At 36.9% G+C, this 27,746-nt stretch overlaps 1 protein-coding gene across 3 annotated transcripts in view; it reads left to right on the top strand.

The window, feature by feature from the left end:
* The window catches only part of WASF1 (WASP family member 1), a 102,619-nt gene that overhangs the window by 55,560 nt on the left and 19,313 nt on the right, over positions 1–27,746 (top strand). For 2 of the 3 annotated variants that reach the window (XM_074923392.1, XM_074923373.1), the window contains exon 2: positions 18,142–18,302. In XM_074923392.1, coding sequence (XP_074779493.1) covers positions 18,170–18,302 — 133 coding nt within the window. In that variant the 5' untranslated portion in view covers positions 18,142–18,169. Of the gene's footprint in view, positions 1–14,525; positions 14,581–14,684; positions 14,938–17,877; positions 18,041–18,141; positions 18,303–27,746 lie in introns of those variants that run through there. The other variant, XM_074923383.1, reaches the window with a different exon arrangement.

Below are 27,746 nucleotides of genomic sequence, written 5' to 3'. Positions count from 1 at the left end.
TCTCAGATGTCTGTAAATCAGAGACATATGTTTCATTCCCTGCTGGTACTAAAGCAAGGACACTAGAAGAACTTGTGTAGCTACCCAAATCCCTAGTCTGCTCCTCAGATGTTTTTTGTTCTCAACCTTCTTGAAAGCTTTGGCCTAAACAGTTGCCACAGTGTGAAGGAAATCTTACAGTGTAAGACTACAGCACCATAGGAGTGATTCCACCCAGTGAGTGAGCTCAAATGCCAGCTCTTCCTCTGTTCTTGCATGGGTATTGGACTGTCTTATTTCAGGGATATGACAACTGCTGTAAGCAAAGACTAACCCTTCTTAAAATTATTTGGCTTTGCATATAACTCAGAGTCATTCAGTTCTCAGCAATACTTGAGTTGGGAGTTCAGGGGATTCCTTCTCAATTGCTGTTTTTTGTCTGCTTGTTGTCTTTCACCTTTCTGTGTCACCAAAAGTGTGATGAACACAGAGCACATGCTGGCATGGCTGTTCATCTAGAAATATGCTGCTAAAAGATGTTGTCTTCCCCCCCGCTCCAGAGGGTATTTAGTTGGGTACTGTTTAAACTTTTTTTTTTTAAGAATTCAATGGCTACCTTGGTATTCCTTTTGGAGTCTTTTCTGTGATTCTAAGATTATTTTTTCCATGTTTTCCTTCAACCTGCAGAGTTTCAAAGGCATATTAAGACTTTGTAACCCTCAGTGGAGAAGATAACAATTCCACTACAGCAGACAATTTTTGTTTGGTGTTCATTGCACCTCAGGCATCACCTTGTATCTTTGCTTAGGAGAGGCTTCCCCTTAGCTCCAACTTCTTGCCAAAGAGAAAGAGATTTTGCGTCAGTGAAGTCTGGATGCCTGTATTTGCTGGTTCAAGACAATGTGCAAGACATGATGATGCTACTGTCTCTTCAGTAGAGATATTGGCCCACATCTCTTGGTTTTCAGGACACTTACATATCCTCTGTCTGGCAGAAAATACCTTGTAGTCTGTAGTGATCTGACCTTGTGTGCCACTGGATCTGATAACGTTCTTATGCATAAAGTAGCCCTTTTGTGATGTAAAAATAATAGCTCCTTTCTCTTTATTAGTTAAAGGTTCCCTGCTTTGGGGATATTATTATATATAAAAAGTTCTACTAACCCCTACGGAGACCCCTGGAGAACAGCAGAACGACTCCAGACTCGGTTTCCACCTATGCTTACCTTTTCCAAGTTGTGATCTGTGCAATGGATTTTTCCTAGTGTCTCCCTACATCTTCTTTCCATACACTGATGAGCTCCTTAGGTATTCTGGGCCATGTAACAGCCTGCCCCTATGCTGAATCCCATGCTATTAAATACACATCCACTCCTTTTCAGGCATGTCTCCAGGTTATGTGGGTTCCTGACTGGTGTTTCATCAACATACTAGTTACAGTCTCCTGGACAGTCTTCTCATCTGTAAGTTAATAAAGTAACCTGAATCAGAATCTGAATAACACCTCTTGACTTGAACCAAAGTCCATGTGATAAGGTATTCTGAACTCCCTTGACAATTCAACTTGCCCTTCCATCAGAAAGGCATGTTGTTGCCTGGTTTTAATTATCTTAAATGTATATATAATATGCTTTATATATTTTTAATGCAAAACTGGGAATATAGTAAAGGACAGAAGTACAGTTGGAGAGATAATTTTCTAAGGAAAGTGGACGATGAAGAACACTTTTAGAATCAGAAAATACTACTATTAATTATAAATCTAGAATGGAATTGTCATATTCTCCCCCTCCACTCTCATGAGAGCCCACCTGGAGTCCTGTGTTCTGGGGCCCACAGATTAAGAAGGACATGGACCTGCTTTCGTGAGTCCAGAGGAGGCCACAAAGATGATCAAGGGTCTGGAGCACCTCTCATAGGAAGACAGGCTGAGAGAGTTGGGGTTGTTCAGCTTGCAGAAGAGAAGGTTCCAGGGAGACCTTTTAATGGCCTTCCAGTACTTCAAGGGGGGCTACAGGCAAGATGGGGAGGGACTCTTCATCAGGGAGTGAAGGGATAGGATGAGAGGCAACGGTTTTAAACTGAAAGATGGTAGATTTAGATTAGGTGTAAGGAAGAAATTCTTCACTATGAGGGTGGTGAGACACTGAACAGGTTGCCCAGAGAAGTGGTGGATGCCCCCTCCCTGGAGTGTTCAAGGCCAGGTTGGACGGGGCTTTGAGCAACTTGGTCTAGTGGCAGATGTCCCTGCCCATGGCAGTGGGGTTGGAACTAGATGATCTTTAAGGTCCCTTGCAACCCAAACCATTCTATGATATGATATGATATGATATTGTGTCCAGTCATCTCAGGAGTGAATTGTGCTTCAAGTTAATATCAGAGGCAAGGATTTAACTAGATTTAAGATGGATCTTGATTAGTTTAGTTCATGGAAGGTATTATACAGTGGTGTCTGCTGCATTGCATAGGATTAGATTTGTGGTTTAAGGATGATATATCCTACCCAAATTGTAATTTAGCTACTCAGAATATATGCATTTCCGATAGTCAAATCTATTTATTTTCAAAGACTGCTTAACATTATATGTACAAATACATTAGGCTCTTCCCTGCATAGCTGAGACATTTAACTCGAGTCATCCACACAAACCTAGAGGTGCTTAATTTGTGTAGATCTCTGGACAGCCTTCTAAATTCTCTTATCAGTCACAGGAGAAGCTTGAAAAGGTGAGCTGGGGATTAGATCTGTGACTGATATATATATGAGTATAGGGATATTGTGTAGTTGAGAACTGTCAGTGTGAGGTTAATGGTTGGACTAGGTTATCTTCAAGGTCTTTTCCAACCTGGATGATTCTGTGATTCATGTAAGAGTGGTCATTACTGTCCCTGACTGATAGAGCATTCAGTTAGTCATGCCATGTTAGGGCACTGAGAAATATGAGTGCAACTCTCAAGCTAAGTGATTTAAACTTAGATCTTCCAATTTCTAGGGGAGAAAGGACAAGGCAGTAGAAGAAAAATGCCTTTTGAGTAACCAGGACATTAAATTGGAAGGATGCGTATCTAATTTTCTAATCAATAAATCTGGAGATGGTTTTATCCAATGACAATGTATGGTTTTTAAATGCATAATTATTTTCCAGGATTAAGATCTGGAAACTTAGTTCTACCGCTTGCAGCTAATATCCCAATTTCTGGATAAGATTTGGCTTCCTTATTTGCTTGCTCAGTTTCAAGTGCTTTCACACAAAATGTTCTGTGGCTTAATGCATTTGATTACTGCAATAAGGGAGGCATGTATTCATTCCTCTTAATCTGGTTTCCATCCTTTAATCAGTCTTTTCATTTCTCTAGTGAGTTCTCCAAACAGCAGGCTAGTTAGTGTTCAGAAGGCAAGAACCATCCTTCCTTGGTACTTCAGAGAGGGCAGATAGAGTTAAAATGAAGTACACAGAGGCCTTTTAGGTTTCTTCTTGGTTCCATACATCCTTGGTAGAAAAAAAAAAAAAGTAATGTAAATGGACTGGATTGCTCTTTATACGCACTTTTGATTTCTGTGCATTCTCTGGAAATGCAGATGTTTACCTAGGTCTGGTGATCTCCCCCTGCTGTCCACAGAGACCGCTGAAGTGACTATGTTGCTGTATTCCCAGTCATGCCCTTTTCCTTCTTTTTTCTGTGCTTGAAACCAGCATTTTGATGAAAGCACGAATGTTTGATAATTAGAATTTTATACAGTTTTATTCCAATACTGTGTCCTAAATTCTCTGAATATCTACAGTTAACATATCTTAAATGCAGAAGAAATTACTGAAATCATTGTGTTCCTTGGTTCTTAATGTTATCTACCTCTGAGGCAAACAGGTATCTTTATTACTTGATAATTATATGTACTAGTTCAAAGTCTAACAATTCCAAGCTATCTTTTCAAAGCACCCTGTAGAGACAGGTAAAGATAATCTCATTTTCTCCATTCCTATTCAATCACTATCTACTCTTTGTCTAAATACTTGTTAAGAGAGAAGGAGTCAACTTTATTAACACCCTTACTAGGTTTGCTCTTCCTCTTGGCTGGCTAGGCTAATCGTTTTGCTGTATTGTAGAGAATAAACACATTCACCATCTTTTCTTTTTCTTTTCATGTGTGTGGTCCCTCCACTTCCTCAAAGGAGCCAGCAGAGATCTGTGTTTACTCAGTGTTTCCCTTATCACAGAAGATACTATGATTGTCACATGTAATAGTCCTGAGGGCAATGGATGTTTTTTCCTGCAGACTGAGAACACCTTCTTTTCCCTCATAAATATGTACATACATACATATGTTTTTTGGTCATACTGATTTAATACAGTTGCTGCCATAAGCCTTGTATGCGTACCTTTACTGTCTCTTACTGAAGAAGTCTGATGTAAGAGGAACACACAACTGAAAACAGTCTTCTGATCCCATGATGATAAGTTCTCTCGCAGAGCTTCCAAATGTGACTTGTTTGTCTCGGCTTGAAACTGAGGTGATATCTCCAGTTCAGTTTTCATTCCCATAGATTTTGTATTTCCAAGCCCAAATCAGAAAGTACAAGAATGTGTGAATTTAAAGATGTTTTTATTTCATATTTGTGCCTCCAGTTATTTAAGCTAGTAACTTTAAATAATTATTCAAAGGATAGCACAAAACCTAGTTATTTTAAAAATCTAGTTTCCAAACCTGGGGTCAAGAAAAGAAGGTGAATGCAGTCATTCTTTGTCTGTCTGTCTATGATTCCTGTTTCATGCCAATCATTTCTAAAGTGCTCCCTGATTTGAGACAAATTTCATAGGGGAACATATATTTGAAACATTGTTAAACTCCTGCACATATTATGAAAATGTATGTCTTTGCAAATGTTTTGGGCAGTGGAAAGGTGACCGTGTTAGTTTACATGTAAATAGATACAGGAAACCAGAGAGGAAAGGCATCTTACAGATATCTCAATTATGGGAATAGCTTTAGTTAAAGCTCACAATCAACCATGACACAAAAGCCCTGAGAGGATTAGCTTTAATTAGTTCCAGTGTTCATGAAAAAAATTAGTTTTCTCTGCAATATTTATTCCTTTCCTGGCAAGAATATTTCTCAAACTCAGACATGGATAATGAAAGTAAATGCTGGCTAGAATTAATTTTAGTATTTAAATTTAGGTTAAAATACTTAGGTAAATATGAGCTCTTTAAACGCTGCTTAAGAAATTACAAAGAAATCTAATTTTTTTCTGGAAAATATTTTTTTTTTCGTGGTATATTTTAAGGTGTTTAAATTATGGCTTGCAGAAATTATCAGATATTAGAACTAATTTATTAAAATATAACCATTTTTTAAAATTTCATGCAGGTAATCCTTACTTGCTACATGAATTTGCTAAATGAAAACTGCTTTACAGGCCAAAGGATGGAGCCTTATTTCTCTTCCATCAGAGTATTGTAACAGAAGTGCAAATAGCGTCACATTTCTTCTTAATGAATATTGGCATGAGTAGTTTCTTCAGTTTTCTGTAGAAGTTTATTTATTGTTTGGAAGTCCTATAAATTATGCTAATAGAAAAAAACTTCTTATTGCAAGTCGTAAATGTGGTCGTGCAAAGAATCTCATTTGACTTCAGAATAACTACTTAAAGGATGAAGAGTTTGAGAGTCTGGACTGTGGAACTCAACCTTCAAAGGACATCCAAACTAGAAATCTTATTGGGGAAAAAAAAATCCTAACTTGCAAAATTGAATTTATGCAGGTGCGAATTTAGAGTTGGTGATAGCAACAAATAATGGTATAACTGAAAGAATTCATAGAAACAGAATTATTTGGGTTGGAGGGGATTTCTAAAGATCACCTAGTCCAACCTTGTGGCAGGGACACCTTGCACTAGACCAGGTTGTTCAAAGCCCTGTCCAACCTGGCCTTGAACACTCCAGGGAGGGGGCAGCCACAGGTTCTCTGGGCAATCTGTTCCAGTGCCTCACCACCCTCACAGGAAAGAATTTCTTCTGTATGTCCAATCTAAATGTCCTCTCTTTCAGTTTAAAAACATTGTCCCTTGTCCTGTCACTACAGGGCCTTGTAAAAAGTCTCTCTCCATCTTTCTTATAAGCCCTCTTTACATACTGAGAGGACACAGTAAGGTCTTCCCAGAGCCGCATTTTCTCCAGGCTGAACAACTCCAACTCTCTCAGCCTTTCCTCATAGAAGAGGTGCTCCAGCACCCTGACCATTTTTGTGGCCCTCATCTGGACCTGGTCCAACAGGTTGGTGTCTGTCTTGTGTTGGGGGCCCCAGAGCTGGACACAGGACTCCAGTGGGGGTCTCATGAGAGCGATGTAGAGGGGAGAATCACCTCCCTCGACCTGCTGACCACACTTCTCTTGATGCAGACCAGGATATGGTTGCTTTCTGGGCTGTGAGCACACATCACTGGCTAAACACCATCCTGATGTTTAGACTTGTTTAGGTATGTTCATGTAATATAAATGCATCCAGAATGCTCTTCTCAACTTTGGATACTGCATTGCTAGAATAATACCAATAATTTAGATGGTACTTGGGTAAGAGTAATAAACATTATTGGAATTAGTGATGCTTTAATTTTTTTCCAGCTAAATAAGAACAGAAATTTATCACTTCATAGAATTGCTAACAAAGAAAGGGTACAATACCTATAAATGGCTGAATGTTACAGTCAACAAGAAGAACTAATATGTGTTATCTGAAAGTACAGGGTAACAAAACTGTGAGGGAAAGAGGGAGAATTGACATGTTTTCCTGTGTATGAGATGTAGGTGGTTGTAGAAGAGTTTACCCAAGAAATTATGGGAAACCCTCTACCTAAAATGATGAAAATTGAAAAATTATTGTCCCAAATGACAGTGCACTGGGTAAGAAACAGGCACATCTGAGTCCTTCTGTCTTTACTTAATAAACCTGTTACTCACTTCAGTGGGGAGTTTTGACTGAGTGAAGGATGAAACAACCAGTTTCTAGCCTTCAACCGTGTAAATCATAAGTGGTTTTGGACTGTTGAATATTTAATAATAATTCTGTTCAAAAGTAAACAACTTCTCTGTGCATGTTAATACCTTTTTCCTGCAGCATGTCTGTTCAAACATGTTAAGTAGCATAAATGGCAGTAGACAGGGCAAAATGTTGTTTATGAGCATTCACATTTTTTGCAACAAATCCTCTTCTGTGGAATTTTACTGTTCACAGGGCGGAAAAATTAATCTACAGAGGAGCTTAGCTAGTAATAATACGGTGATTATTAAACATCTGTACATCCCACTTGATAGTTGGTGTATCTTAATTCTTCTTTTAAAACTGTGAAAAAGAAAATCAAAACCAATAATCTGTCATTTGTGGTTTTGGTATCGTAGCATAAAATGCATTTCAGAATTTAGTATCGTAGCATAAAGTGCAGTGAAAATTTCATTTTCAAATACATGGCTTATCTCTGGCTCTTGCAGTGTGAACATAACTTAAAATCTCTAGACATGTTTTGAGGCACAAAAAGCTTCTGGTAATCATTGTTGACACCTATTATTTAGTTTAGTAAGTGAGTACTAGTTAGTATAGTGTTTATCACTGGTGGATTAATATACGGGAACTGCGTAAGTAGCCCCTGCATTGTATACGGTTTCTTAGTCAACAGCCCTCTGTACATTGGTACTGTAGATTCCTGACATTATTTATTATTTCATTAGCATCCAATTTCCTTCTTGGATTCAGCAGTAAGGTCAACACAGTGAAAGGCCCCCTTCCTTCCTTTCCTCGCCCATGTGCAGCCACCCATTTCTTTCATTTTTAGCACATGGTAATTTAATATTTACCAGTTGTAGCTTGGAACCAAAGGAATAATTATTTCTTAATCGCTCAGCCTTCAGGGGGTTCTCCAGTTGTGTCTGGGGAAAAAAGGGCAGGCTTCGGTCACTGGGGGTGAGCGCTTCTTGGTTTCCTTTGTAAGGACAGCTCTGTTGTTAAGGCAGGGCACTGTGTGTTGAATTCTAATGCCTTTGTGCGAGGGCCAGCCTGCTTCGAAGCCGGCCAGCATGGGAGGTGTTGGCTGCGATTGATCGTGCCACAGCCCCAGGGGCTCCCTTGGCGTGGGGAGATGTGGAAGTTGGCAGTGCATCACTGATGGAGAATGTAGCAGTTCAGTGCCGTAGCCAGGGTGGAACACCTTACCTTCCCAGTACCTGCCACGTTACTTTTCTTAGCAGCTGGGAAGTTCAGGTACCTTTTCTTTAAATATTTATAATGTACTGCCACAATATACTGTCCATGCAAAAGCAGGTTGTTCTATCAGTGCAATAGAAGTATATTTGCACTCGTTTTGCATGAATTTGGTAAATTTTATAAAATTAAGTTATAAAATTGGCATGTGCATTTAATAGGTTTTTTCCTGGACTGGTGGAGGACTATGTAACAAAGGTAACAATATATAGAATACATGTTTTCAAGAAAAATTGTAGAAAATTTTCAAAGGTAGTATGTTATGATAGATATGCTAAAACCATGGAACCTGTACCCTCAGTTCTGGTACTAAGGTTTTGATTTTAAATTAGCACTGGATTAGTTATCTGTCTCTGTCAAGACTATAATAAAGAGCTTTTGTTACAATCCATCATAGGGCTTTTGTGTTATACACTGTACGTAGAAACTGTTAATAGGAAGACCAGATTAATGCTGAGAGAAAAAATGTCATCAGATAAAACATAGGTCTCAAACAGCAATTTCAAATCACATAGTATGTTATGCATTGATACATTTTTAGCCTTTGGGGAACAGAGGAAAACTTGTAATCAAAAATTAATTTAAGCATTCTTAGCTGTACCTAAATTAGAACCCAGGATACTTCCAAAATTGTTTTTAATCAAATGACCTGACAGGAGCTCACTAGGAGAAAACTAATGAGTACTGGGTAATATGAATAATATTTAGTAATTCTGATAAGAAATTTTGCATCTCTTTTTTTCAAGTCTTACGGGTAATAATTTAAAATATTTAGAGGTAGCAGTGTGTGTGCATGTATATAATACAAATGCATTGTGCATACGTTTTATATTTTTAAAATTAATTTATTCAGAAAGATTAATAGAAACACAAGTGGAAGGAGTCACTATTTTTTTTCTTGATTAATATCCTAACAATAAAGTGCAGTGTGGTTCCACATGATGTATTTCTCCATTAATATATGGACATATACGATGCATTTCATTAATTTTTTTTTTTGTAGTAAGGTATCATTAGAGATTGTGCCTGTTTGGGGACAATGTTTCTCATTTTTCTGTGAACTATTCACAGGATTAGTTTTGTAAGTTTACTTACAAAGCTGTAGTTTAATACTGTAGTTTCAATGTTAGAAGGTAAAGAATTGATGATTAGTATTGTGTGTCTTTAAGATCTGCATTTGGATTTGAGGAATGCAATTATATGCTATTCAGTTTCTCACTGTTTACTGTTTTGTAAATTTAAACTATCACAGGTCATGAAGGGATTGGATCATCACTTATATAACAAAAGTTTTAGTTTAAAGATACTGAGAAGTAGAGTTGTAAGGAAAAAAAAAACCAAATAGCAATTAATTCTAATCTAACATCTCGAAATCTTAATTTATTAGTTTGGTTTTAATATACCTAGGGATTTTTTTTAAAATCAGAAATTTATTCTTCTTGTGTTCCGTGTTTTTTTATGTTATATATTTTGGAAGTAAGTTGTTATGCTAAATAAAATTCACTATCTTTAATTTCCATTTTTGCTTAAAATATTTAATGTGAAGGAAATTTGTAAGTCTAAATGTTTCTTGCTGAGGACATGCTAAACAGTGTCATGTCTAACTTTGTTCACTGAATTTTGTCTGTGAGCCGGAAATGCAAGTGGCTTGGTACCTTATAGCCTCCAGCAGTCCTACTGTTCAGCGTAGGTAGTGTTGAACCTGTTTTTTGGTTTTTTGGTGGTTTTTTTGTTTTTGTGTTGTTTTTTTTTTTTTTTCACAAGAGCAATTTGATTTAAATAGTTCTTTATTAAGACAAACAGAAATGTTTTTACAGTTATTAGCAAGATACATCAAATAACTGCAGTGATAGTGGCTGGATTTTGGTTTTTTTCTTTTGCTGTAGTAAGATACTAAGAAGCTGTTGGTAGTGGGGAAAAAATAAAGGAAGCAATGGTTGAAACAGTTAAAAGTATCAGTGCCTAACAAATTGACAGATCAGTACGTACTTGTTTATGTTCCAGAAAATCAGAGGTGAAAACAAAGGAAAAACCTTCAGTTATGTGAAATCAAGCAGAGCTTAGCCTTGTAGAAAGAAACTATCTAAAAAAGCCACAGTTTGTAAGCAGCTGTGCTCTGAATGATTTGTATTTGAATTCCGCTTCACTAACAGGAATTCTACGTAACAAAAAGGATGAGATTTGCAAAACCCACATACTGTTTATTTAACCGCATCGGTATTGGAAAAAAGAAACCAATATGGAGCTGAATATTCTCTCCTTGTATTTAAGAAAGCTTAGTTTTTTGCTCTGTACGAATAATGGAAGTGAAATCTTTCATTAAAGCTTGAGCAGAGAGGACTGTATAAATGATGGTGACAGCATCTGTCATCTGCATACTGGGACAAGAGGGGCTAGTGACTACACAAACAAAACAGAGGTGGGAGGAATTTCAGCACGTGTGTAAGGACCCTGAGGAAGCCCAAAGCTATACAGCGAGTTGTAGCCAGAGTCAAACTTCAAATGATCTTCCCCAACAGATTTGGAAGTGGTATGGAAGCCCTGAGGGCTGGACTCACTCAGAAGGAAGTGGTTATGATGCTGTATTTTGTTACACGTAGCTGCTTGACTCAATCCAGATTGCAGTGTTTCACTCACTGAAAATACGCTGTTGGCTCCTCTAAAACTTGAGGTAGCTGTGAATTGACATGTCAGCTTATTCCCCTGATATATTGCTGCTCTTTCTATTAATAAAGCTGTACTTGCTGCATTGATACTAGGGGGGCATATTTTGCAGAGTTACCCATACTGAAAATTCTGCTGTTGCTGCCATCACGAGAGTCAACTCAGTGTCAGGAACTATTAAAGATTTTTTGGAAAAGCTATTATATCACAGATAAAGCTCTTAAAAGTTAGCATACATATAATTAATCACCCCATTTCTTCCCACCCACAACTTGCCAAAATTTACTTCATTTTTGCTCTATTAATTCATGATAGTCAGAACCAATTTAGGGCTGAGAATATAAAAATTTTTTTGAATGTAAAAATTATTGCCCTTTTTTCATTTTTTTAGCTGAATGAAGATGAAACTTTGAAATTTTGGCAAGGAGGTAGATGTAGCTGCAGTTTGTGTCTATAATCAACCACATAGTTTTCAACTGTTTCTTCCATGCTCTTTAAAGATGAGTGTGCCTGTGTGTGTGCAGGTGTGCATGCCTGTGTGGGGGAGATATTGTAGTCTTAGGATGCACATCTGGGAGAAAATTGGCTGGATGGTAGCGGTTGAAAAGTAATTTTGTAGCACTGTCTGTAATTATGCCTTAGAGATTGAGTAGAACTCAAGTCCTACCCATTTTTGTGACTGCGCTGTCTGTTTTCTGCTTATCTGATGTGACAGATGTACTAAGATGGTTACAGATTGTTCTGCAGAAAGAAAATAGTAATTGTCACAGACAATTAAAACAATATGGAAGTCAGTCATTATTATATACAGAATAAAAATTGCAAATGCATTCTAAATACATTTTATAAGTTAGATTGTTTTTTACAATCTGTTCATTATTACCTTGCAAATCAGATATTTTCCTATACAGTGTTACTGAGATAGAGACTTCAGTGGCCCATTGACATATTAATCCATCCCTGCATAATCTTATCTTCAGTTCAGCAACAGAATATTTAGAGAATGTTTGAGATACTGTTATTGGTATTACTTGAGGAATTGTATTTTTTATATTTGTGACTACAAACAAAATTAATATTTTATTAATGCCTGTGGTTTAATAAAAAACTAATTTATTAACTTCATTTATATACCTTATATAGACATTGATCCTTGATGTTGACCAAATGTGTAACAACTTTTTGAATAGACAGTCTAGTCTAGGAGGTCTTAAGATGTAAACAATTCATTTTACACTCTTTCTGAAACAACAGTGATGTCAGCATCGCTTTCTAGTAATATATTTTGCATTTATTTTCTTTCACACTGCTTTTTAGTTACAATAAGATCATCTTTTCCTACTCACTTGCACTTAGAAAGTTACTTGTTTCTTAATTGCATAAGACTGAGATTTGAGGGAAGTGCTCCAAGACGATCTTTCATTCTGTAACATGGTTCATAACAGAACGGATTGCAAAACTGTAATTTTAACACATTTCTGTTGAATTGTCAATTTAAGATGTCAGTTGTCATCTTGTCAGTTCCAAGATGTATCCTCTAAGGGATGTTAATTGCATTTAGAGTTTTAAAATTCTTATGTTGACTCAGCAGTAGGTGGTAGTGGCCTACTTTCTTGAAGGGCACCATACTGTTGGTGTCTGTTTCTTCACAAGCTTTTACCTGGATCTTGATCTTACAGTGAGAGCTGCAGAGAAACAAGCTGCATGAAGTCTGCACATTTGCCTTTTCATAGTAGAGGTCTATATTATAAGATCATAATCTTTGAATTTTCTGCAACTGGTATAACATGTTGTCTCACAGTATAATTAAGAGAAAATTTGACAAGAGAAGTAGCTTGTTTTGTTAACTGATACAACTCTGATTTTTCCAGATTAACACATTTGAAGATTTTTATTAGCTACTTTCATTCTGTCCCAAAATCTGTATATTGTAGATGCAGTTAGTACATTATTACGTAAGCAAATATAAAAACTATTGTACATTCTATTTCTGCTTCTAAGGGTGGGTGGGGGAACTGTTAAATTGATTGTTGTGTTTCAAATAGTGGTTTGTTCTGCCAGCAGCTAGAACGTGATCAATTAAATGAGGCATATGAAAGTCATTGCTGTTGCACATACTTAAAGGAAAATTACAAGAAGTGTGATAATATTAAGGCATAGAGATATGCTATAGAAGTGTTTGAAATGAATTTTAGCTCTGTGAAAGCAAGGGTATTTAGTGTTGCATTATTGCTATATTATATAAAAATTACAGATGAATGTCTTTCATTAATGCTAAAAACATAATGTCACGTTTAGTAGGATGAAATGTAACCTAATCAGACGTAAACTTTCATTAAAAAAGACGTGATTGTGGAATTTCATTTGTCTTCTGAAAGTAAAACTGAAGTATAGTTTAATTACCAGTTAAACTGTTGGGCAAGTTAGCTAGTTTTCCCCACCTTAGTGTTGTGCTTTCATTCGTACTTGTATTACTGTACTTGCTAGAAAACCCGAATCATTACTGTGACAACTGACATTTCAAATTTTTCACAAGCTTCCAGTAATGTAACATTTCTCCACACATCTTGCAATTCTGAAATATTTCTACAGGAGCGTGTCGAAGGGAAAATGATAGTTGTTTCCTACACCGGTGCTCCCCGGGGCCTTCGCTTGGCAGTGGCAGCAGCAGGGTGAAACCATCCTGGGCAGAGCAGCGCGGCTCCCGCCAAGGCTGTGCTTGGGCTTGGGGACAGGCACCCTGGGAACAGGTGTCTCGGCTTCTGCCAGCACCGTTTGAGAAGTATGAGACAGAGATAGAAGACTGTCACCGGTAAAGTCCCTAATAGCTGAGGAGGGCTGTGCAACACACTAAACAACTTGTCTTCTGAAAAGAAGTGTGGTCGGATCTCATTAAGGCTGTTCTTCTGAAAAGATATTAATTAACTTTCATTAGTGCCGTTGTTCTGCAGTCTTTTAAGTAATAGGAATTAATTGAAAATTAACTGGAGCATTTTACCTAATTCCCAAAAAAAATGATATATCAAAGCATGATAGATTAATAAAAACATTAGACAGTCATTATGTACACATACTTGTATTCTGTACTCATAGCCTCAGCATATGTGTGGGGGATGAGGTTGTGCCAGCCTTTGTGCAACTGAAGTAGCAGAGGGGTTTGTAAAGAAGATTAGAATTGGCTTCTCAAGTGGATTCAGGCGCTTCAAAGGATGCATAGGAACTGAGGGAGAGAGTTTTCAATAGCGGCTCTGCAAGAGCGATCGGCATATCTTTGTAAAGAGTTTCAGTTTAAGATCACTGTAAAGTAAAGCACTTCCATTTAACTCAAGTGTAAACTAGTGCTGCTTCTTAAGAATTGCCTCAAAGATTTATATGGGACAGTAGGGAAGAGGAGGTACTTGTGTTTGAGGATTGCCTTCTCTTCCCTGAGTTTGGAGCTGGGGAGCAGTGGGGCTGAGGGGAGGGAGAGCTCCAAGACCTGTGCAAAGGGAGGAGGAAATGTAAGTCTCCGAGGAGGTGTCATGTAACCTGCCAGCCGAGGGAACCTCTTACGCACTGACAAGCCTCTTCTCTCTTCTGCCTGTTTGGATTATGAACAGTTTCTAGGGCTTACTCGGGAGCAACGTGGTAACAGGATTTTACAATCTAGGAATGAATTTTTCCTTTGCTGCCTGAGTGGAGCTTGGGTAATGTATGGTTTGGGAGCCAGAGCTGGGGGTGTGTGTATTTTTTTGCTTTTCACCTAAAGGATATACTAGATTGTAACAATGCCTTTTTTCTTCTTTCACAGCTCTAAAGCTGCATAATAAATACAGTGATTTCAAAATTTTTCATCTTTCTTGATAAGAACTGCATTAGGAAAGACATCTTTTATAGGAGTGAAGAAATTGTTTGGGTACAGTAAAGTTCTGTTTGCTGTTGCACAGCTATTGCTCCCCGTGCTAGGATGGCTAAATACGATGGGGGAGAAATCATCAAGACCTTCTAGTGGTTGCAACAAACTGCAAAGAATATGTGGTTCGTAGTGGACAAATTACCAGCAGGTACTTTTGTTCTATACAGCATCCAGTGCCATTGAGTTCCACAATTTAATAAACATTGTATGAAATGCCTTTTCCTTTGTTTTAAGAGTGCTTGAGTGATATTTTTCTTGTTGCCTCCTTGTTATTTTTTCTGTGAGAAGTGGGGAAATATCCTCTGTTCAAGCTTGCATAGTTTTGAAACATGATGCGTAATTTGGAAGGTGTTGGTTATATCTTTCGTTGTTTCCCTTCAAGGTATTCTTGTTTTAAAACTCTTCCTTTAATCATACTTAGGTTTCTTTCTCTGTTCTCTTTTCTTGTTATACTGTATCTTTGGGTAGGACAGCCACAACTGCATTATTCAGATATTAGAAAATGGTATTTGTGGGGGTTTGGGGAGAAAAATAGGTCAAAGAGTAGATTTTCTGCAAATTCTAGAGAGGTCAAAGTGAGAAAATTTCCACTTTCTTAAATGGACTTTTTTCAGGTTTAGAGTTTTATATTTTGACATCCAGGGAGTTCTGGCTTAATCTCTACTTGTGCAGCACCTTTTTAGGCCTGTTGGAGAAAATGTTTGGGCTAATACTGCGTCTTTTCAGCTATTTTATCATAGAAACAAATTAGACCAGTAAAGGGCAGTACACACTCAAATGCTGTTACTTAAAATCTAGCTAACAGTTGGCTGGAATTACTTTTAAGATTTTTTTTTCACTTATTGCTATTACACAATTTTGTAAAGAATCTGTCACTTGAGCATCTGAAGCTTTATGATCTGTACATGCTATAAATTGGGCGTTTTTTCATGAATGATATAAACTCAAAGAGGGAGAGCAATATCCTTACTTCCTAACATCTTGATTACATAAAACAACAGAAAAAGTGCACTAGCCATCAACAGTTTTTGTTTCTTATTCACAGAAATTTTTTTTAACCTTTATAACTCAGATATATATTAGATAGAAATAAGGACTATTTCCATTTCTTTTATATGTAGATGTGTACTTTTTCTGTGAAAATGTTTCTTTACATAACTTGTTTGGATCTCTTTTTAAAAGACTTGCCTACTGTGCTGTTTATACAACAGTATCATTAAAACAGTAATCAAGAAAGGACTTAACTCTGGAATTAATATTTAATTGCTTCAGTAGAACACTGCTCATGTATCATTCGTTGTGTTTCTTTGACAGTGACAGAATGGTTCCTTTATTTTCTGTTGGGGAACCGTGATAACGAACCTGTAGTTAAGGGTTTCTTCAGGGTCTTGTCACTGGGGGGATAGGGGTTGTGCACTCCTAAGACAGAAGCTCTGCTGGTGGGGTCTATTTGATCTCCCTTGCTTCATGCTACACTTGTGTCTTGCACCAGCAGGTATAAAGTCTCACTTTAGTTATAAACATTTGTCATTGCTTCTATCTGAGACATTGTTCAGATATGCACTTTTTATTTAATTTAGCTCGTATGTAGCAGCTAGCTTTTTAGTCCTTAGGTATTTAGGGACTAGAAAGATTTGGGATATTCCTAGAAAATAAAAAACTGTTCTTGTAATTTACCCCTGCCCCATGCACACTTACATAATTTTTACTGTTAATACTGAGAAACTAAATGGCAATATTTTAAGAATTGTATAATCTTTCCCTTAAGCCAGTGACTAGAAGATTTATTTTCATTGGCTTTTCTCCCTCAAAAGCATAAAATATTTTTGATACTTCTCTCAAGAAAATAAGGGCAGTAGACATGGTGTTAAAATACAATGAAGTCTAATCAGATCCTGGAAACAGGTTTTTCTCAGGTAGACTTAAGGATCCTGCCTGCGTTCATCAGCTATGAGCCCTGGCTTCAGTGAAAGAATATACTCCCAGGAAAAGTGGCAAGGAGAAATCTAAGCAGTCTGCGAGAGGAAAATACTCCATTACAGTTGTCTTTGACTTTTAATTCCCTATGCCATTCTAGGTCAGCAAAATTTCAGCTCAACCACCATGACCTTATATTATTCTTACCCAAAAAGTCTCTCTGTTCCGACCAAGTAAGGATAACAGTGGTAGAATATATACTGTAGGGAAGATGCATTCTGTGGTGCAACATGAAGCCCTAGCTGCATCCTGGAAACATTTTGGGATAAAGCTTCTAAGCAGAGGACAGATGAAGGTGTGGCAGACTGTCTATTGAGGGATTAGGACTGCAGGTTGTGTTGTGGAAAACTTGTCTGCCTTGCTGTCTCTAGAAAGTGTGATCTCTTCTGCAGTGGGAAAGGAGACTGTTATGCCAATACCGAGTGTGTCCATTCTCTGTATATCAAATAAGAGTTTTGCATTGGTCATTCAGAGTTTTACATGGCAGGTGATGGAAAAATTACAGAATTTTAGGGAATCCATTTTTCATGAAGAAGATTTTTAGTAGACAGATCTTAATAAGCAGCACTAATAAGATGAGAGGCATAACTTGCCCCCTGGGACACTCCTTCCAATCAGTGTCATGGGTACAGAAAATTACAGCCTGGGATTCACAGATTCATAAGCTGTCTGCAGAACTTGTACTCTTAATTAATTTAACATATGTGGATATGAAAAGATGTGGAGGGGTAGGATTTTGAAATTGTGGAGGACTTCACACTGCAAGTTTACTGAGGACACTTTTGCATTTGGAAGATGCGTTCTTAGCTGAATATATAGTCAGTAGCGGTGTAGGTAGAAGGGAAACATCTTCTCTTTTCTTACCTAGATTAGATATGATTTAGAAGTGATGTTTAGACTAGAAGGGTGACTCCTGCTAGTAACATGACATTACATAATGGATGGATCATGTCTACCTTTCAGGTGGAATAAGCAACTAGTTTGACTTTGACCTCATAATAAAGGGAATTTGTTGTTGGACTTTGCCTCGCCTGAATAAGGAAGTAGTTCAAGAAGGAAATAATTCTTTAATGTTTTTGTACCACAAAGATTTTACTGTCTTTTTTTTCAGGGGGAAAAAGAAAAAAGCATGAACTGTAAATAATTATTTGTCACTTCACTGGCATCTGAGTCAGGTAAAGGTTTAAAGAAAGAGAATGAAATAATCTTTCATTGGGCAAAGAAGAAAAGATTTATGTACTCAAAGAGCAATGAATTCCATCAGTACTATGGAGGTATTTTTATCTTGTTAGGATTAGTCAATTTAACTTTAGACATAATCTGAATTTAAAATATAGTTAAATTTATAACAGTATTTTGTCTTCTTTCTTTACAGGTTTGCTGGTCCTCTGATACATTTCAGAATGCCCCTGGTAAAAAGAAACATAGACCCCAGGCACCTGTGCCACACAGCTCTGCCCCGAGGTATCAAGAATGAATTGGAATGTGTCACCAATATCTCCTTGGCAAATATAATCAGACAACTCAGTAGCCTAAGTAAGTACATTGTCCTGATATAGCTGTATTTAGAACTAATATATTTTACCGTCACGGTTTTTGTTGTTGAAGTAGAAACACTTTTTCAAATTCTCAGTAGAAAATTGTGGCTGAGCCTTGACTGTACTCCTTTTGTGGCTAGTGACTAGTATGGAATTCTGTGAAAGCAACCTAGAAATCTTTCCATCAACATGTCTTAAAACTGTTCAGCCATATGTTTCTGTTACCAGTGGAACATGACAGAAAATGGTATCTGGTAGTTAATGAAGTCAGTAATTGCTAATTTGGAGCAGATCTTGCATAGGGAATATGACATAATGAGGAATATACCACTGGTTGCTTAATTCTCTTAATTTGCTCATTCAGAAAAAAACCCAAACAACCTAGTTGCCTTTTAAAATAAAAACCTAGAAATGTAATTATTACATAGTATTTTAAACAGCTAAAGATATTTCTTCCTTCTCCCTCTGTCAACAATTTTTCCCTTGGTGTATTTGAGAGGAATGAATATTTTACAAGCTCTAGAGCTCTGACGGGAGTTTTTCTGAAATGGATGGTTTCTGGGTTGGTTTTTTCTCTAACTTACAGCAACTTTAAAAAGTTGTCAGATGAACCAGCATGACAGCATTTTGAATTTCCAGTAGTACAGCTTTTTAACTACTAGGACATTAGTAAAGTTACCAACACATTAAATATTAAAATGTGCATGTTATATACATCTTCAATGTGAAAAGCCTTTCAACTTCATCATTATCTTAGGGTCATAGGTGATGTAGCCTAATTTGTTAGATTGATTTAGTTATTGGTTTGATGGTATACTGTATAGTGGCCCTGTTTTGGCAGCCTTTCAAAGCTGTTAGGGTGCTCTTAGGTTGAAGTCTAATTGAGGACACTGAATTATGCAATTGAGACAGGAATACTTACAGCATATAAATATGAACATTACTAGTATAGCTGCTGCAACAGCAAGGAAAGTAACTTAACTATTCTTTCCAGCGAACAAAGAGTGTATCAGATTAGTATGCAGTATATGATCACCATCCGTGGTTTTGCTTCGTTCTGCTAAAAGCCCTTCTCAAACTAGCTGCTCATGTACTAGCCTCCCGTTCAGAGTCACTCTTATTAATAGTGTATTCGTTTATTTTAGTTTTCTTGTTTTAAAAATTCTCATTTGATTTTATACTCCATCTAGGGGAATTTCCTTTCATAGGTGGCATACCAAATTTACATTTGATATTTTCATTTGGAAGTTTCATTTGACCTTAAAAAAACCCCACAAATCACTTGGTTTCTCAATTTTAAAGAACACCAACTTCTAACTCAACATCATGGTCTCAGTACTTACTGAATAGCTGCTTTTGCTATGTTTTCTTGGTATACAGAGCTTACACCTGACGTTGTGTGTACAACTGCTCAGGAGGGGTCAGGATGAAGCAGTACAACTGCTCAGGATGAAGCAATTCCAGAACAGAGAGACCTCAGTTAAGGGAGAAGAAAAGTATTAATTGAATGCTTCCACATTTGTTATATGGCTCGCCTAGTGTGTAGCATAGTTAGAGAGACACTTTCAATGGAACGTAACCACAATTATGTAAACTCCTTTTCTGTAAAAGGAATGTGGTTCTACATGAAGTGTTCATACATAGGGATGAGCCCTAAATTAGTTATTTTCACTTGAGAGGAGTTTCTGTCATGAACTTGTGACTCACTAGTGGTCAAAAAGACATGCAGTGGTGGAAATTACAAGGAAGGTAAAAGAGGAGGGGAAAATGCACTTGTTTACTCTGCAACAGCAACCCCAGAATAGGTCATGCAGAATTTTTGAAAGTTAAACACTGATGAGCAGAACCTGTTACTTCAGTCTTTTGTTCTTCCCTCCAAATGGCGTCATGGTGTTTGTAGATTTTCTGCAGACAGGTTTTATACCGACTGAAGTAAGTTTTTGGTTTATACTGTGTATGTTTTCAACAAAAAAACATTTTTTCCTACAATTAAATAGAACATGTTTTGCAAAAGAATCCTTATTTCTCAGCAACATTAAGGATTGCTCTATAAAAATGGAAATAGTGTTACAAAGGTATGAGTACACATGGAAGTATTTTGTTCCAGAATTCTTTTAGCTTTTCTGCCTGTTTGTGCTAGTAGCAATACAAATTCAAAAAGATTTGGGGTTCTAGCGTAGGAATTTTTTCTCTCATGTGATTAAACTCGAATAATCGGCCTTCACTTGGTGTGTGACTGTTACTGGTGTACAGCAAGGCCTGCTGACATGCAGATAAATTTTAGTAGTTGCCTGTGAGTCACAGCCGGCAGGCATGGTTTCACAGCAGTGCCCTGGCAACCAGCTTCTCCGCAGTCCTTCCCTTTTTGTTTTCTGTGGATAATGTGTATGTTTGAGAATCAGCCTTTAAGTTGTAGATGAAATGAGTCTTCACTCTGAGAGCGGAAACTGAGAGTTCTGGTAGGGTTGCATTTCCTTTAGACCTGCTTTTGCTTTTGATGGTAAAGTTACGCAAATTTAAATTAATGGTCTTTGACCTGATTAGCACTTAGTCATTTCTGCCTATAAGATTTTTCAGTTACTGGCCCTGAAATAGAGGATTAATCTCCTGCCATTATGACTTTTAAGACCAACCTTTCTTCAGATATGATATGGACAAAGAGAGCTGTGATGGAATTAGAGTCTCCAGTAGTTTAAGTGATACCAAAAACATTATTTAGAAAAGCTAAGTGTAGAGGTCTGTTATGTATGTCGTTAGATCTCCATTCTTGGAGATATTAATAACTCGACTGGATTAGTCAAGCAACTGGATCTAATTGGATCTGCTTTGAGCAGGATGTTGGACTAGATGACTTCTGGAGGTCTTTTCGACCTGAACAGGACTGTGTTTCTATGGTCTTGGATACTATTTGTAAGTGGGACATGCGTGCAGAAACAATATCTATTAAATGACAGGAATTCAGTTTTACTGTGGTTTAGTATAAAATGAAAAGAGCTTTACATCAATATGTCAGCAATAGCTGCTATGTATCTCCATACAAATCCTCAGTTCTTTCATAGTTTATTTGATGTGTTGCTTTTAATTGTTCAGTTTGAGAAATTTTTTGACCTTTAAAAGAAGTAGAGATGAAAGGATGAAATATTTATTTCTGCTTTGACTGATAGTCCTTGCCTTTCTCCCTGGAGCATGAAAACACATCAGTCTGTCTTGATACAACATAGAAAAATGCCAGTAAGTAATTTTTTTTTTCCTCTGTCTATTCCCAGTCTTCTCTAACTTCATAAAAGGATCTGTCTTCTGACAGCTTTTCTTAGCATTGTGGCGACAGAAACTCTCTGGACAACAGCAACAGCTGGTTTTGTTTCCTAGCCATTCTTCCCTGTATTTCTTGCTTTCTGGTTGTGTCTGCTTCGGAAAAGTGCTTACCTATTATTTTCAGCAATATTGCAGATACATTAGTACTCCAGTACTGCCTGACTTAGTATGTGTTGGTGTATGTCAGGCTATAGCATTCCAGCGTACGTGAAACACAACTGATAGCACTGTGCAGCTGTGCCATTGTTAGAAGATGGATAAATAGTTCTCTTGTGTGCATATAACATCCTCATTTTGTTCACAGCTATTGACCAATCTTGTTTTTCCTTTTATTTAGCTGTTCCCTGTACACAGAATCTCAGTACCATGTAAGAAACCTAACTGATGAGGTTTGTTCTTGGCCCTGATATCTGACACCTTCATCTGGGGAGGAGAGAACATTTCTCCTTCTAAGTATGTTTCTTTAGTGAATATTTATATAGCAGGCATTCAGACCAGAACCTTTATTCAATCATAGTAAGATGTCATTTCCCTTTTTTTCTTCTACCTCTGTATAAAGAAACAAAATGCTGCATAACTCTCTTTGCTAAGCTGGAGTGCCTTTTATGTTAGCAAAACCAATTTTCAATTAACATTGAACCTTCAGTAGCCTTTCGCCTCTTTCTATCTTTTCTTTGTACTATTTCCTATTTTTACCATGTTCTCCCAGTTTATTCTTTTCTTCATCCCTTACTTGTTAATTTTTAGGAGTAAAACCCTGACTTTCGAGCATATTATTTCTTCCCCCCCCCCCCCTTTTTTTTTTTCCTTCTCAGACATTTTTAACTTCTCTTCCTTGTTTTTTGCTTACCATGCCATCCCCAAGAGGGTTTTAAACACTGCTTATCTTGTGAGAGACATTTTCTCACCTCAGGAAAACCAGTTTGGCATGGCTTAAGGTGTTAACGTTCAGTAAGTAGGAAATGTTTCTCCAGAAAACCTTAGCAGCAAGGTGTCTGGACTGCAACTAATCTTTAGAACGAGGCTTCTTCAGCTCAAAGACAAGCATCGCTCTCTTCATCCTGTCTGGACAACCTCTTCAGCTCATGGTGAGGCCCCTGCATGTTGCACAAGGTGAGGGTCTCTACAGATCTGCAGCTAGAGCTTCAGTCAGTATTCCAGAACCAGCAGAATCTCTGTGTCAGGTCTTGCCCTGGGAATCTTCATTCTCACTGTGCTTAGAAGCATATTCAATATTCTCTGTGAATTTTCTTCATTAGTCACCCTTCTTTCTTCATTATTACTGTGATTGCCAGGGAACACTAGAGAAAATGTGCTTATGCACATGGGGTAAGGGAACTGATGAACTTGAAAACCAAAGGCTTACTCAACTTTTCAGAGACCCCCATTCTCTTGAAGGCTTGTGTGTAGTTTCTCGATGTCTCCCCAGCAGTATTGGCAATGTGATGCTGTTTTGTGTCCACCTTGAATGACAATGAGGGAATGTAATTTCTCATTGAAAACAACTGTGTGTTAGCAGAAAATGATCCTACCTGTCGCTAATTCCTTGCCTACATAGAGCAGTGAATTCAGATGATCTTAAAAAAGGAAAGGAAGAGCAAGACTTCCCTGTGAAATGATCTTTAGGCCTGGTGCCTTCAACATCAGGTTCAGCTCTCAGCAATCTCTTTCACAGATTTCTGAATATGTAATGGATAATCTCAGCCAGTTTACTTGGTAGTGTCCTCAGTGGGAGATAAGAAATGATTTCTCAGATATCTGTGACTGGAAATTTTTGAAGGCTGACTTTTTCTTCTTGGATGTCAACAGACCTGCTCGAGAGATGGCCTTTAACAGAGTTTATTTGGTACTTCTGATACCCTGGTCAGGTTGTCTTATAAATGCCTGGTTCAATTTTGCTGGCTAAAGGAACCAAGCTGTCTCTTCAGCACTCTGATATTCCTGTTACAATCCTTAAGTCCAGTCCTTGTGGGCTGCCCTTCTACCTTCAGAGTGGTAGGTTCCTAATTAGCACTGCTGAACTATATTTAGTACATCATTTTTCAGAGCTCGCTCAGCCTTAGCCACTGAAGTTCTCAAGGATCTGCCAAGGTTCTTATCTCCAAGCCTGAGAGACAGTTCAGTCTCCTAGTTTTTAGTCCATCTCCTAGCCACTGAACTGTGAGATTGAAATGATCCTGATGAGAAACACGCTAATGTTTCAAGTGAAACTCAGATATACCTTGATTTTTGCTAAAACATTCAAGTAAATAAAACTAATGTAGTGAAGATCTGAAACTGAATCAACAGGCAATGGGTGTGTTAAATTATGTGTCAGAATTAACAGAGGAGGAAAAATATATTAAGAGACTTAGAATAGCTTACTTGTTTTGCTTTCTGAAGGTACCGTGGTTATATATTGTTAACGGCTCATTATAATGGTAACTAATTATCCTGAAAGAATATTTTCTAGTATATACACTATATTGTGTAGGAAGGAACTATTCACTAGTGAATAATGTAATTTTGCATGGGTAAGTATATTGGGAAGGACATGAGACAGGTTTTACAGCTGCTCTTGTTCTATGCTTTTTTATTTTTTAGAAAATGTACTGGGCAAAAATATTGTTTAGTGTGTGAATGGGATTGAAATAATAGAAATCAAGGAATGATAGCATATATGTGGGTAACAAACTGAATTCTTAGCTTAGTCTTTCTGATAGTTTGTCAATTTCTACATCTTTTTAAAAAATAAAATTGCCAAACCTGTATTTTTAAACTGTAATAATATTTTGGGCTTTGTATATTTCAATATATTAACATATTTACTATTTTCATATTAAAATAACATTTAATAACATTAAATGTAATTTATATAACACCTCATTATAAATAGCATTTGATAATTTAATGACATTTAATATATTAAATGTTTTTATAATTTAATTTCATTCCAGTGGTAAACACATTGGATTAGATTTTGTTTGTGTACATGTTAACACACCACACACACACCTGCTGAGCTCCAGAAGTTTGACAGATTAGTTAAGGCTAAATTAATTAATACTTCCAGCAGCATTAAACAATTGTCTCATTTTGATTGTTCTGCTTGATGCATCTTGCACTGGGCTGAGATTTACCAGTCATCCTCGTGAATTTCCAAAAATGATGCTGTTTTATGACATTGAGCACATGCTCAATGTATTTATCCAGATAGCTACTTAAAATTTAGACCATGGTTCCTAGACGCTGCTGATGCCACAACTGATCTGCAGGATGCTGTTTCAGGTTTAGATGCAGTTGAAGGATTTGGAACTCTTTTTCTTTAAAAATGCAAAAGGACAGTAAAGAAGTGGCTTCTTCCACAAGTCCTGCTTCAGGACTCATGTCCCGCGCCTTGTCTGAGAGCCTGTAACTAAATCTGATGGTAACTGATCTAGTGTTGTAAAATGATTAATTTAAATGCCGTTTCCTTAGGGTTTGCTAACAGATACAGCATAGAGAATGCCGTAGTTCAGGTGAATTTAAGGACTAGTGTTTAGAGGGGACTGCTAATTTATGCCCTGATCTTGCAGCATGTTAGTGTGGTTCTGGAAATTCGTGCAACACAATATATACAACTGACAAGACATCAATTTGTCACACTTTAATTAGCCTGAAATAAGGTTTAGAACCTTATGTGATGATTGTAGTTGACTTCAGTTGGTTTGATACATACCCAGTCTCCCAGAACAAGACGAAAACATTGCCTTTACCTTAGTATCCTTTCATATTAGTGTACTGGATAGTTAGAAATTATTCATGTGTGCACAGAAGCCAATGCTGGACAAACATTTAAGAAATTATGAAGGGAAAATTAGGCGCTAAACCAAGTTAAGGGAAACAAATGGTGAAAGAGGAGAACGGTAAAACTGATCAGTCTTTTTTTCAGATTTTAAAAGCCATTGTACACTTACTGTCATGGTAATGAACAGGAGTGGATGATACATGTTTTGGTTGTTTTAATTTTAAAAACATGAGGAAGGCAGTGAGCGATACTATTTTTATTCTGGTTTTAGCTAGTAGCTGCTAGCTAGTGTTCTGTTTTCAGCTCATAGGTCTGTTTCAAATGTCAGGAAAATAACTGTTAAAAAAAGGCTAGCAAAACACACGCACGTTCTTAGGAAGAACACATTGCTTCCAAGACATTTTATTTGGCTGTCACAACAAAGGATACTGACTGACACCAGAGGGAGCTGCATTCCTGTATCCCTTTCTTACTGAAGGGTTAATTGTGAGTAGAGCCCTTTGAGACAAGAAAAAAGTTGTGAGAAGAATAATAAGATGAATGATGCATTCCTTAATTAAAAATAAATAATCTTATTTAAATGAAAAAAGCTTGTGCTCTGTTAATAAAAATAATTGCCAGTATGATAGACTGAGCAGAACAGCTGTAATACTGGAAGGAATATGACTTGCCTTTTGAAAATGACAGATTTTTTGTGTACTTCTGGTCAATTAAGCAACTTTTGCAAATACAGTAAAGTAAGCTTTTCACAGATGTTAAAATAATTTATTTGCAGAAGTCTATATTGTCATTTAATTTAATAGGCAAACAAGATCACTGGTCTTTCTAATCCAGTATTATATATCCAGCTGTGACCAAGATCCTAAGGCATTACTGTTTTAATTGTCATCGTCAGATGTCATTCTCTTTATTGGATTGCATGAAACAAGTAGGGTTTTTCATCAAGCAATCCCATAATGATGGGACTCTTCTGAAGTGTTAATAATACTTTGGAATATTCATTCTATATAATGGGATTCATTTTGATTCCTTACTCTTCTAACATATTACCCATAAATTAAGTGGAATGGGATCTGCTTTGTTTACTAATGTATGTTTTTCTCATATTTTTTTTACTTATTTGTGACAGTTTGTTCAAGTATTATCACCTGTATTCATATCTTTTGTAATGATTCAAAATCAAAGACATATCCATCTAGAATACACACAGAGTTGGCAACATAAACAAATACTGGATTATAAATGTTGTATACATATATACATTCATGTGTAGTATTCTTTTGAATGGAAGTTGTACGTTTCACTAAAAGCAAACATTTTGTTTTGCTTGCAAAAGCATTTAGTTAAATATACTTCAGGCTAAATAAAGAGACTGCCAACAGGCATGTAGGTAGAGACATGGTTGTCATACCACTTCAAACATGACAGGTTGTTTTTAATGTATTTTCCATTTGAGGATTAGTGTTCATAAGCATAAGCAAATTATTCCTTGCGATATGTTTGTGGCCGTATGCAACGTAATGAAAAGATTTTTGAGACAGATCATTTGCAATTGGAGCCCATTAATGAGGTCAATGAATTGTAAGCCTGATGAAGTGAGATAGATAAAATAAACTGTAGCCTTAAAATACACGTATAAAAGGGAAGTTATTGGATTTTAGAGCCCTGCAATTTACTTTTTATTCTATACATGACATTTTACACTCAATTTTCATTTACATGTCAATATTATATGAGTTGTCTAATTAAAATTAGTAATATATCTGAAATACATTAAATTTGTAGTAAATATATATTAAAAGTATAGTAATCTTTCTCTTAGTGGATCACATTTTTAAGTAATTTCTCTTGCTTCAGATATAGGTTAAAGAACATAAACTTCTCACAGTTTCAAGACATATATTAGAAAGTCTTATGTTAGGTGAGTTGCCAGCTAAGTAGACTTTACTAACTTTCCATCTCCATTTTACTGTCAACTGGTAATTAAAGACAAAGGTTCTAAAAATGGCTGCACCTTTGATCTGCTGCTCACTGTGGCTGATAGCAGATGCTCCGGCGAGAGCAGGGCAAGCATGTATGATCCTCCTGCTAATCTCCCAGCCTCCAACTCTTTCCAGCATGGAAGCTTCCTCAACCAGCCGGGGTTTCTGTGTATTTACTAATGCGGTTTCTGTGTATTTACTAATGCTCAGTGTGTTTCTTTTCCATGACTTAGTATCACTGGCGAACTTTAATCTCATGTTTTTTCAGGTCATTTAAAGATATCTTGAATAGCATAGGTGCCAATACAGAAACCTGTGAAAACTCACCTTTCTCATCTGTGAAGATGGGTGATTTACTCTTATCCTCTGTTTTATACCT

This window comes from Athene noctua, chromosome 1, assembly GCF_965140245.1.
Source record: "Athene noctua chromosome 1, bAthNoc1.hap1.1, whole genome shotgun sequence".
Classification (NCBI taxonomy): domain Eukaryota; kingdom Metazoa; phylum Chordata; class Aves; order Strigiformes; family Strigidae; genus Athene; species Athene noctua.
This window is presented reverse-complemented; position numbering and strand designations above follow the sequence as displayed.